The sequence below is a fragment of the Falco rusticolus genome, chromosome 3 (genome assembly GCF_015220075.1).
Source record: "Falco rusticolus isolate bFalRus1 chromosome 3, bFalRus1.pri, whole genome shotgun sequence".
Taxonomy (NCBI): Eukaryota; Metazoa; Chordata; class Aves; order Falconiformes; family Falconidae; genus Falco; species Falco rusticolus.
Window position 1 is genome coordinate 36,886,269 of NC_051189.1, and position 13,253 is coordinate 36,899,521.

The 13,253-nt window shown below is 44.3% G+C and overlaps 1 protein-coding gene across 1 annotated transcript in view; it reads left to right on the forward strand.

Annotated features, from left to right (window-relative positions):
• The window catches only part of LOC119144153 (CUB and sushi domain-containing protein 1-like), an 82,644-nt gene that overhangs the window by 37,072 nt on the left and 32,319 nt on the right, over positions 1–13,253 (forward strand). Inside the window, exon 3 of the mRNA XM_037379108.1 lies at positions 1,509–1,716. Coding sequence (XP_037235005.1) covers positions 1,509–1,716 — 208 coding nt within the window. The remainder of the gene's footprint in view (positions 1–1,508; positions 1,717–13,253) is intronic.

Here is a 13,253-nt window from a genome sequence, read left to right on the forward strand (position 1 = left end):
ACACAAACAAGACGTTATAGCCTGGGGTGTTCCTATCACCATCGCTTGCCATCTGTCACTGGGAAGCCTGTGCCTGCCTGTGCCTTCTGCTTGCTCGGGTGGCTGGCTGTGCTGGGACAGCAGATGGCCGGGGGAGAGAAGAGCTGGCATGTGTATTTGTCTGACTTTGTCTTTCAAGTTTCATGAGTTAGAGACTGCAGGTTTCAGCTCTGCTGAGAAAACCTGACAGCACAAGACCCCAAGTCCTGAATGGGTCTAAAAGCTGAAGGGTCCTCTCGAGCAGGCCTGCAGCGCCATCCTGCCCTTTCCTTAGGTGCCAATGACCCATTGCACTTAACTCCTGTTCTCACCTGTGTTAAATTTCAGTTTGGAAGGTTTTTTTTAAAAAAAATATTTGTAATGAAAATAAGTGTTCGTGATGTAAAGCCCCAAGCCCCTTGACTAAAGCATCTGAAATGCTCAGTAATACATGTTGTAAAGTTAACCGGCTTTTCTTAGCAGCTTTCCAAATAAATGCTGAGCTGATGCTGCATGTACAAGAGCAGTGAGCTGCCCCAATGCTGGTTACATTAATTCTTGGTTTCCTTTATCTTCCTGCCCATGTTTTCTTTAGATCCTCCTCCTTTAATTGCTCTAACTGCACCTGCTGCTAAAAGTCAGGTTGTAAAAACGAAGGAACCTGCAGCAAAGTTGAAATCCAGTGTATGACCAGGCAAATGCCCAGGAAACGTGCCTGCTAGGTTTTTGAACAAAGTGTTAAATTTTTACCACTATGGTTCTGGTAACCGCATACTTCCTTAAGAAAACAGAGTCAACAAAGACCCATGAGGCAGATGTGTGGGAACTCCACTCCTTTTCTATTACATATATATATACACACATATATATATATATATATATACACAGTGTTTGTACTCTTAAGTCCTATTGTCCCGGGATGTTGGGGATGTTTCTGTGGCTGATGAAGGTGCTGAGATCTACGTGAGGTGGAGACCAGCCTCTCCCCGCTGTGACGTGAGGTTTGCAAAACCCTCTCAGTCGCTGCCTTTCTGCTGGTTTTCCTCCAGCTTGGCTGGCTGCGCGGATGTGAGGAAACTTGTGGGAAACACTGGGGAGGATCCTGCTCAGGAATAAAGGGGTGAAACAGAAAACTTGGCCAAGAGCATGTGAGGAAAGTGTGTCTTGATAGCGAGAGGCATTACGCCGATAGCTGCCTCCCCAGGGAGGTGGTGGAAACTGTCACTTTGGGTGTTTAGAGTGAGACTAAACAAATCACAAGTAAGTGTACAGTGGGGAATAAGCTGGCACTTGCCAGGGGACACTGGCTGACCTAATAGGATTTTGCATCCTGCAATGTATTTGTCTCTTAATAATAGTATGTAGTAAAACACATCCTGACAAAAGCAATGGGTGTTTTAAAGCTTTGCTTTGAATTCGGGCTCATTCTTTTTTTCATGTACTGCTTTGCACATTCCAACAAAATCTGGTAACTTGCGTTCTCTTTCCAGCTGATGATGCTTGTGGAGGGACTTTGCGGGGACAGAGTGGAATTATCTCAAGCCCTCATTTTCCTTTGGAGTACGGCAGTAACGCGGACTGCACGTGGACTATCCTTGCTGAACCTGGAGACACTATTGCTCTGGTTTTCATGGATTTTCAGCTGGAAGATGGATACGATGTTTTAGAAGTTGCTGGAACGGAGGGATCTTCACCCTGGTAGGTTGCTGCTGGCCATACTTCGTTATTATCTGTATAGTCGTGTCGTACCTGCTGGTGTTTGTGTGCGTAGATCCAGACTTCACAGGGTGTTGGGAGTGAAGAGGGTTTGTGCCAGAATGAGGGTAGTTTGTGGTTATCCCCAGGCACAGGTTGTTGCTGCCTTCTAATGAAACTCCCTGGGATGCTTATTTGCTTGGTAAACTTTGCAGTGGCTGTTTTAATCTACTTTAAATCATATTCTCTGCAATAAGATTTCATAGTTTAGTTGGTTAGAAGAAATAAAGAATTAAAAAAAAAAAAAACCTCACCACGGAAGACCCAATACTTCAAAACCCAGGAAACCCTGCTCAAACCTTGTTTTTCCTGAATTGTTTTCTGATTATTGCTAAATATGTTGCTGACAGGTTGGCTTTACTGTTAATGAACTTTTGGCAAATGTTTCTAGAGACAGTCTGTCCTTTAGACAGAAGGCTGCGTATAGAATTTCAATACCTCTCATCCCATCGTTAGAGCACTGCTTTCAGAAATATTGCTTTTACGTATAATAAATGCCACACTGATATTTTTTTCCCCCAGATATAAAAGAGCTACCCAAATGATCAGTGCTGTGTAGTCTGAAGTGAGAGCTTCCAGAAGGAATGTGATGTATTGCTTATGTTGCTTTTACAGCAAAGGACACCTCTGCCTCTAGTCAATCTAGACACTGTGATCTTCTGCACTGTGGTAGCACTTAACAAATGGTTAGAAGTCCTAACTAGCAGCAAATGGAAGGGAGTAGTCTTAAACCCAACATCCCTCCAGAAGGGAAGAATTAAGCGTTTGAAATAATTAGGTGTTGCCTGGGATTATCAGCAGGAAGTTAAATTACAATTATTTATGAGGATTCTGTCACAGCCACAAATAACATTCATTTAAGTGATTTATACTTGCCTGGCAATTATGGGGGAATAGGATTTGAATGTCTAGAATGTATTGATGTGAGAGAACTTGCCATTTACCATGTACCAGTTGTTTACTGTGCCCAGGACCCCTTTGAAAATTAGATGTTGCTGTTTCGTGGAAAAAAACCCTTGTTTATTAGCATGCATTAATATTTTAGGGCACTGTTAGATTTTAGCCATTACGTACTGCAGTGAGGATCAGTCATCTGTGGTGTGTGGTAAAGATGAATGTCGCTAGTTAAGAAACATTATTCAGCCTGGAGTTGTTGCCACTGCAGTGCTGTGCCTTGTCATATCAAAAATACAACAATGCCTGTCAGAGTGAACTGCTGGGGGGAAAAAAATAAATTAGTAAACTCCCCATAAATACAGCATGGTAGACCTTTAAAAATGGCAAATGTGTCTTAGAAAATTAAGCCCTTTGACTTTCAGTAGCACACGTACATGCACATGGATTCTTTTTAAAAAAGGAGATTTAGTAGCTATGGAGTTTTGAAGTTACAGACATGGGTTTGGGGGCCTTGTCAGAGGGAATAATGATATATTTGCTTTCCTCCTTCCCCCTTGCCCCCCAGGTGCCCATGTGCTGCATCTTTAATGATGCCTTTCTTTCAAATGGATTTTCACTGGGAGTTGGATGAACTCTGCAAGCTGTAGCAGCAGTGGACTCCTGTTTGAATCGGCTGGTGGAGCAGCCCAGGTGAGCTGCGCTGTGTTAATGAGTGAAACAGGTCACACAAACACATTGCAGCCGGAAGAAGCTGTTCCTGCATTTTGAGGTTCATCCTGCATTTTTATAGTCCCGTGAAATACACATGGGCGAGATAAACATGGCAGTCAATTCAAAGGGATCTCATTTAGTATTCTTGAGAAGGAAACTTTTCAGTCCCATAAACAGAATTACAAAGAGTCTTGTTTTGAATTGCATTTTTCAAAGCCAGCCTTCACAACTCAAAGCTTGGTAATTAAATTCAGATGACTCATTTTTCCCATTTTTTAATAATTTTTGCCCATAGGGGGAAAAAACTGGAGCTCCTATCTCCTCTTTAAACATGTTGATATGATTCAGCTTGAAAATATAGCTAAAACCCTTTCCCCCCCCCCCAAACCTAGTTTTAATTATTTGTAATGTGGCAGAGAGACTAGTGACCAAATAAACCATTCTATTGAAGTATCTTGCAGCTAAATATTTCATTTCCTAAGCACTATAAATAGTTTTAATCTTGTCCAGAGATGTACTCAAAAAAAAAAAAAAACCCAACCAAAACTAAATTTCATCTGGAGTGTAATTTGTACGTGTTTTCAAGCTGTGGAATGTTATCTAACGATGGTGTTTATGAGACCACAGCAGCAGTACAGCTCAGCGCAGCAAGCAGGCTTACTAAAAATCTCCTGTGTGGTCATTTACCCTCCCCTCTTTAAAAATAGATGCTGCTTTGCTTTTTTATGAGCCGGGTTCCCTTAACCCTCCTGCCTTGGGCGGTCGCCCCGGCTGGATCAGCCGCGCTGCACGCTGATCTCGGCGCGCACAACTGCTCCCTGGGGAATCCCCCAACGGGTTGCGTTTGGTCCTTGACCTGCTGGATGCAAATCCTGCAGTAAAGTCTTGAAAGGGAAAGGGCATCGCAGGTCTAAGCATCCATACGTCAAGCCGAGCAATAGAGCTCAGTAGCTATTTGAGACGTATTAATAAAATAACACATTTACAGCTCTTCTAACCGCTATCGTGGTTTCTCTCAGGAGAGCTTGGGCCTAGATTTCCTTGACAGGTGAGAAATAAAACTCTACTGAGCGAAGAAGAGGAAGGGGAAAAAAAGTAGCAGTATGAAAAAGAGCCTGTCAGATTGGAAATGACAATGGGGGGGGTCTCCAGGCTAAAAAGAAAAATGGGAAGGATGGCAGTAGCTGCCCTGTTCTCCTTGGAGGTTAGCTGGAGTGGCCATCCTTATCACATCCGTATCACATCCCTTCTCTACAAGGATGCACTGGAACTGGAGCAGGATACGCAGTGATGTGGTCTCTTGCATCGTTATCCCCAGACTTTTTCTTGTCTTCAAGGCTTGGGGTTCTTTCCCCCCTTATTTTCTACTAGCTCTGAGGGATCTGAAAGAACTAATTAATTTTTTCTCTATAATTACATGTAAAAAAAGAAACCCCCTGCAAGCAGCTTGGGCTGCAGCCCTTAAGGCGACTGAGCTCTGCTGATCATGTGCTTTGTGTCAGTGTCTGCTCGGAGCAGACTAAATCCCTTGGCTAACACCTCTCAGGAATATCTGTTGATTATGGCTGTTGTGGTACCCACTTTAAAGCTTTATTTGGTGGCAAGCATCCCCGTGGGTGCTCAGCTATGCTGAAAATACCAAAGTGTTTCAAGCTGAGCACCTAAACCATCCCAAGACTGTGATGATAAGGAAACCTCCAAGGTGGTCCTGGCTGGCACTGAACCTGCTCTGGGGCAGATGCCTCCCAGCCTCAGCTTCCCTTTAACAGCTCGGGGGTTGCTCTGAAGCTTTGGGTAGGGTTCGACTTGGTGTAAAATACTGTCTTTGATCCCCTGCCTGTTCTTCCGTGAGTCCTTAGAGAAGTTGCTTGGGGGATGCCTGGGGTGACAGGATGGGGACTCCAGCAGGGGTGGTGGGAGCCTGGGTACCACAGCTCAGGACTGGTGGCCGTACCCTCCTGTCGTACCTCCATGCCTGCCCTGCCCCCCCCCCCCCCCCCCCAAGGTTTAGAGAAAGGAGCAGTGTGTGGTGCAGCAATTGCGTGGCTGCACTCTGAGCACACTTCAGAGGGGGTAACTTTTTACTTTGCCTGTGGTGGAAGAGGTCTGGATTTCCCGTGTTTGTGCCTGGCTGCTGCAGTTTACATGCAGACAATGAAAATGGGGTTGTCTGTCTCTTGCACTTCTGTCATCTGTTTAGATCCCACCTAGCTGGTCTGGGACCTGTATCTAATATTAGGTGTAATGGCTTGGATTACAATTATTAAAGCATTATGGTGCCGTTGTCAGAGAAGGTGGTGATGGAGGAGATGACTAATAATCCAGTTTATTTGTGTGTGTTTACAGGGATTGACTAAGATCAAATGTGCTTTTTGCTGGGTATGATGCAGATATTTAGAAAAGAAGGTTTTTGCAGCCATTCCAATACAGCTGAAGCGGGCAGAATAGGTAAAAGATCAAAGCCTTGTTCACAGGCTATGCAGAGCCGCCTGCAACTAAGTTCCTCTAGAGCAGGGATCTTCAAAGTTGTGGAAACGTAGGAAGACGGTCTAATATTTGCCATATAAAAAGCTTATTTTGTGCTGTTGATTTGGAAGACCGGGAGAAAGTGGAGATGCTGTAAGCTTCAGCCCATCTGCTGGCCAGGTCAGTGGCTAGCGATAGCCTTTCCCCTCAGACGATGTGTGGGGCTCCATAGCTGTTCATTCCACTGATGAAACTAGAAACCTCTGCTCCTGCCAGATGAATTAATTCTATGAGATAAATCTTAACAAGTATCTCGTTTGTCTGTGACAGCCTGTCTGGCATGTTTTGAAGTTCATTAGATGTTTCTAATTTTCCGATGGGACGTTTACTTTGAGGTGCAGATGACTTCTTTAATAATGAAGCTTTTCAAATCCTTCATAACTATGTTGCGTTTTGCAGCTGCGTATGGTAGATTATCGGAATCCAAATTGGTCAGAGAGACTGGGATTTTAGTTGGGAAAGGTGCTCCTGTTGCTGTTACATAGTCATATGGTGGTTTTTTCAGATCAAAAAATACTTCAATATGTGAAGGTTCAGAACCTTTTTGAGTTGTTTTTTAGCCTTGTATTAGGTTCTAGTGTAGCAATTAACCTCTTGCCCTCCATAACCTCATTTCACATAATCTTTTTGCTTGAACCGGGCTGCAACAGAATGTTACCTGGCAAAGCACCTCATAGTCCTGCACTGAGAAGTTGTATGGTGACCTGGGAATATGATTTGCTTTTGTATTCCTTCGTTTGCCACTGGATCCTTGGGTTTCTGTCCAAATGTTGAGCCTGTTTAGCCTGACCTATAAAATCCCACCCTAATTTGGGAATGGAAAGTGCTACAGCTGCTTTATCGATTTCCTTGGAGCAATCCAGGCTGTGTCTACCCTTCTGAATGACAAACCAGTAATGGTGCATTTCTTCTTGAACTTAATTAGGTTTCTTTATTCTTTATTTACTGAATGTGGCTACATTTTTTAAAATTCACATGCTTATCTTCAAAAGAAATGAAGCTGCCACTCACTCCCTTATTTATTTATTATTATTATTTTTAAATCTGGTTCATGGACCTTTAGAAACTGCTTTCTTCTCAACTTCCTTAATTCTATATTTTGTTCCAAGAGGACATGAGCACATACTGAATTGCTGTATTAATGCAGAGTCTTGGGTCGTTGGTATTTTTCTTCCCGATGATCCTCCTCTTGACTTAATTATTCCACGTTCTGGAACAGAAGTCTTATTTTAGCAGGGGGGGTTGCATCATCTGTCAAGTTGCCCCTCTGCTGCCCTCCCACTCTTTGAGCCTTCCCCAGTGCTTTCCCCCGTGAAACGTTTCCCCCCTTCCTGTTAATAATCCCGTGCGAAGCAAATGCAGTGGGAGAAGCAAGGCTGCAAGTAACTGCCAAATCGATGGAGTTTATTTCTGTCTGAATCTGGTTCCTCCTCTTCAGTGTCTCATCTTCGTTTTGCCTTTTCAGCCTTGGAGCTATGTTTTGCATGTCTGTCTTGCACAAATGTTTTCCTTCTCCTCCTTAGGGCTGTTTTTGCACTGAATTTTGGTAGAATTTGGGTTTAGCTTTGTCTCTTGATTTCCTAGAAGTGGGGGAGCATGCCTTAACGTGTACGTGTGTGCTATTTGGCATTACTTTTCTAGCACAACTGTGCCTGATGTGAAGGCAACGCAGGCATCTTGCTCTGCTTCAGCTCTCCTGGAAGGAGAACTGAGGACCTCTGAGTTCAAGGTTCCTCTGGTTAATTCTGTAATATCTTCTTTTCTGGAGCTGATCCCAGGGGAGACCCCTTTTGGACATCAACTCTTTCTGGAAAAGGATTTCCCAAGTTTTCTCTTGCTGCGTTTCTGCGGGGAGTTGAGTCAGAGGGAAGGATGGTTATGAGAATCACCTCTTAACTGACTTCATTTCTTTCCTTGTCATTATCTGCAGTTGACCCTTCCCTCCTCACTAGCCTTGGCTATCTGCTGAGTGGTTTCTAATACTCATTAAAGTTCTCCTATGTGAGATCGGCTTTGTGCTTCCCTCTTGATGCCAGTTATTTTGTGCCACCGGCCAGGCTAATCTGTTCGCACATCTTCTGCTCTACCGTTAAGAGATTAGAGTACCGGCGTCCTTGAAGGTGGCTGGTTCAGACAATGATAATGTTGGTGGTGAAAAACTCTTCCCTGTATGTGCTTCTAATGAACCAACCTATTTTCTTTATATCAAAGCAGCTTCTGATCCTTGGGTAGTTGTTGTGGAACTTTCAGCCTGTATTTTCATCTCAGACCTCAGTCGACGCCTGCTGAAGTCAACGGGCAGGCTTTGGCTGCAGAGGGCTGCCGAGTCAGGCTTTGGCATGTTGGCACTCGCTGCCATGCGTTCTGGCTGTATTGCAGCTCGGGAGCCCTGGGTCTCCCGCTGATGTTGCTGCCGCTTACACCGATGCTGCTCCCACTCCAGGTTAGTGCTGGCTGCGTGGTCTGTGGTTGCCAGCTGGGGTGAAACTCCGATGCCCCCCGACCTGCGTGGGAGCCTAGAAGGGGTCCTCCCCCCCGTTCCCCTGCAGCTGCCTGGTTCTTTGCAGCGGTTCTGTAGAACAGGTTGCCTGGTGACTGCTTTCAAACGATTTTCAGCTCACACTTGCCACTTTTTGAATTCTTTCCAGTCAGTAATTGCTTTTATTTGCAAGTTGATAAGCATTATCCTGCCCTGGTGCATGTGTGAGGCTGAAGGCTTGAAGATTATTGTGTCTTGAAATAACTTATTCCATCACTAGTTAAAGCCTAGATAATGCAAGTGTGAAACTTTTATTTTCCTGTGTGATTAATTAAGCTTCCTTATTGTAAGAGCTAGTTACCTACAGATAATTTATCTGTAATACTTAGATGTTTTTCTTCCATGGTAATATTTTCCATAGGACTGGGAATGAATAAAAGATGTGTATGAAGTGGCTTTTGAAATACTTATTTAAATTTCTGTTACATCTTCGTTGGGATCTGGGAATAGCCTTCTGTAGTGACTGGTACGGTTGGGTTTTTTCTTTCTTCCTAAGCATTATAGTGCTTTTAATTGGAAAAATATTCTACAAAGGCTTTAAGCTGCAAAATACTGCTTTGGTGGGAAATAGTCATTGGGAGCCCTCGGTTCCTGGTGGTGGCTGAGAGGGAGAGCTGATTGCTTCCCTCCTGGATGCGAATGATCCGGGAGTGTATTGATGGCTGGTTTGAAGTTAAAAGGATTGGTGATGCTTTGTGGTTTCTATAATATATTATATAATATACAATATATAGTATTGCACATTGTCCTAGAGCTCCTTGGCCAGTTGTACCGCAGAAATAACTGGGAAATTCTGGAAGAAAGGGCTGATCAGGGCAAGATGTTAAAAGATGCTCTGTGGTTTGTATGTGTGTTTCTGGTAGGGAAGGGAAGATCTTGACTGTACCCCGGCTGAGAAGAAGAATGTGCAGATTACATTAGCTCTCATCAGCTCAGGATGTAGCTGTGACAGCGCGTGCAAGACCTTCCCGAGGTCACTTGGCAGCAGAACTCCCCTTCCCTTGCTCCAGCTGTCCATCCTGCTCCTGTGAGGCGCGAGCTGCGTGCTTCCAAAAGCCTGAGCTGTGCTGCTGCCAGCAGTCTGCCAGGGAGGGAGGCTTCGGTGACAAATTACACCAAAAGGGTCTCACAACCTCTCCCACTCATGTTTCATTCAATAAAACATGATTAGATTTCGTATACCACTTCCTTGCTAATCTTATTTTTCCCATGCATTAATATGATTAATTCTGTTTGCTAGATAGTAGAGAGCTTTTCATGAATATTCAGGCTAGCTTTTTAAGCCAAGGAAGAAGATACTTTCAGGCTGAAAATTACCCTGATCATGTTTTAATTGTCCTTTTTATCCCAATTTGTTCTTCTTTGTTGCTGATCACCTCTGAGGCAGAGAGAACCCGATGTGGAGGCTCCTGCTCCTCAAGGGATGAGGTGCAGGAAGACCTGTGGGGTGTGCGAAAAATCCTTGAGGGTTACTAAATGAAGAAAGTAATATTTAGGTATTTCTGTCCTGGATGCAAGCATGTATTGGAAGTAAAAAAGACAGGCTTGTTTGCAAGAACACTCAATACCTGCAAGCTAAGGAATTTTTTTGAAAGACAGACCTCGTGAAAATTAGTATAACACAATGGGCTGAAAGCTGAAAAAAATATTGGTAATCTCAAGAGTACCTTCTGGATGTAACCCAAAAATCTAAGTGACCATTTAGATTGTAAAATGGTGAATAATACTTCTATTTGGCAGGGGATGGAGACTGTACGTAAGTGCAATTGATGTCACAGGTTGTAAAAAGTTGGACACCTGGGGTCCTCTTTGAAACACCGTGTCTCCTCTTCCACTGTTAAGAGTGGGACACTGAGCTTCCCCAGGAGAGGCAAGGGTTTGGACAAATAGATGTTGGTGGGAAAGACGACGGACTTGACTTCAAGGTCCTTCTAGGAGGTGTCTTTGCCTTCCCATGGCGTTTTTGGGGGGTTTTGTGTGTGTTCAGAAAATGGTTCGTGTCATTTTCGGTGCAGGGCTTCACCGTCACTGAAGCTGCCGGGGGATATGCAGATGCAGTGGGGTCTGCCTGCACAGACGTATTCCCTCTATCCTCCACAGTTGCATTTATGTGTCAGAATCCGTCTGCCAGAGCTGGTAATAGTCGTGTTTTACACCGCTCACCCTTACCTACAGCTTCAAAGTGCAAGTGAGGAGGCAGCTCTGCAGCTGTTTCCATCCTCTCAGAGGCCTCTTTCTTTGGGGGTTCCTTTGTGGGCCTGTCCAGGGGTGCTTGCTTATATTTACAAGTTGTGTTAAATAATGTAAGTACTTTGTTTTCAGATGTCACCTGTTTTACGAAATACATTTCAAATGGTCTTTGCCTGCTGGGTTTCCTTCCCGAGGTTCCCTGCAGCTGCTGCTCGTGTGAAGGTGGGTGTTTGCTCACCTGCGTTCAGTTTCTGCAGCTGATAGATGCCTTTTGGTGCTGAATTCATCTTTTGTGTTTAAATATTTTTTTTTGCATGTCTAATGCTAACATATCTCATTTCCTGTGATTAAACTACAACTCCCTTCTAATTTGCAATACACGCTAATTTATTGAAGTTGAGCAAGAACTGCATTTAGCACGGCTTGTATAAGCTCAAGCTGTGGAGAAGCGTCATTTATTCTTTGGTAATTTTCAGGTCACGGGCATCTCTTCAACCTGATCTTTCCACTTGTCTCTAGAAATATTGAAGTGCATAAAATACAGGGAAGAAATACCTATAGAGAGCCTGCTTTAGGAGACGTTTGTTGGCTGCTGAGAGTAATGCGAAGTACATGTGTGTTAATTTCTGCTTTTTAGACCAAGTGTAGCCCTCCAGCAAGATAGACGGGTGGGATCAGCACCTTCCAGTCGTGACAAATTGCGGCAGAGAAATGTAAGTGGCCCCTGCATGCTCACACTTGAGCAGCTCCATCGTCCTTCCCCGGGTATTCTTAGAAACAGGCTGAGACGGGGAGTAGATGTGAAGGGAGGAAAATTTCAGTGTTTCAAAGATTAGAGGAACACTAATGTGTTTTGTTACACTTGCTCTCAACAGGACAGATTAAATAAAGTGTTACTACAGCCATAGAAATGGAAGAACTATTCCGGTGAAGAATGAGAAAGTGTGTTTTCACAGCTGGTCTGTTGTATTTGTTAAAATATATCTCTATATCTGCGACATGTCCTGACAAATACAATGGAGCACAAAAACCCATATATATAGTTTTAGGTTAGCCAAACTTTGGCAATTTAATAGCTGTAGTGCAGTCCTGGAAGCCTCTTGTCCTTGAGTAACAACCTTTCAGCAAAAGTGGGAAAAACTAACTTCTGTTCCTGTGGTTTGTTTACTGCTGGCCGGACCTGCTGCTCCTTCAAAAAATAAAGATGCCCCAGCCAGGATCAGGAGCGGACGGGATAAGCAGGAGAGCACAGAGGCTATTTTCCATTCCAGATCTGTGCGATGCTTCTGGGAGTGAGCTATGCGTGGAGGGGCTCCCGAAGTCAGAAATGGATTTTCAGAAAGGGAGCTGGAAGCAAAAAGCGTTGGCGAAAGGGCTAATAGCAGCTCTGTGCCGGTTAGTGCAGGATCTGCTCGTGAAGTGCTGTCTGAGATCAAAGTTGTGGAAACCTGAACTGTGGAAACTCATCCTCAGGGTGAGATGTTCCTGCCGAGGGCTCAAAGGCTCTTCAAGAAGTTAGTCCAAAACCTGGTGCTGAGCTCAGGGGACAAGAATGAGCTGATAGGCAGAAATGTGAATGATTTCTGTTGTGGGACAGAAGAAGAAAATAATGAATTCTACAAGTTTTCTTGCACCTGGGTTATCTGTGCTTCCCAGTGCTTCCCAGTCCAGTGGTTTCTTTCCGCACAGGGATGGGGTTTGGCACGGGGATGTTTTTCTGTCTTGCATGCTCCTTGACTCCAGCACAGGCTGCAAATCTAGTAATATCAGTTATTAAATACAGACACTTAATCTGAAATATCTTGCCTCTTAATGTCTCCACTATCTTGCATGGAGGTCTGATCAGCCTTCCCAAAGCTCAGGTGGGGGCAGGAAATGATGTTTCTGGATTCGTGTGGCTACTGTGTTTTGCTGCTGCTTCTTGGTGGCATTTTGATTTGTCATGGCAGATCGTGATCTTTTCAGCTCCTGCTGAGTTTATTTTTGACAGCCTTGGCTGTTTTGCAGTGTGGATGTTTGGATTCTTCTTCACAGGGACCTTTCTTGCGGCGGGCTTTGTAGCAGGGATCAGGACGATGCCAGGGCACCAGTAAATATCAGAGGATTAGTAATAGACAAAAATGCTGTCAACAGCCAACATCTAACGACCGTCTCCCTGGGTGCAGCTAGCGGGAGTTTTCCAAGGCTCTGGAAAACCAGAGGCGTACAGTGCTCGCTGATGTGGTTTTGGGTAAAGGGCGATTCTGCCTTTGGAAGTCCAAAAAGGCAAACGGGAGCAGGCTCCCCCCCTGCGCTGCAGCGGCCCACCGACCGTCCGTGTCAGCACGTGGTCATGAGCTGCTGTTCACCAGAGACCTGAAAACTCAATCAGCTTCCCACGCTTTTAAAATAGGCATTTTTAGTTTGATACTGCCCAGTTGGGGCACAGGGCGAATACCCATCTCCGCCTGCTTGCCTTTGTCTTCTTTCTACACTTTCTGTATTAATTTTTATAATCATCTCTTAAATGATGGAGCTGCTCAAATTAGCTCTTTTAGTCAGAATTACCTGCATTAAAGATCTCCCTTAAAAAGGCAGGCATAAAAGAAATTAATTGCTTCAATTATAATAATGTGGC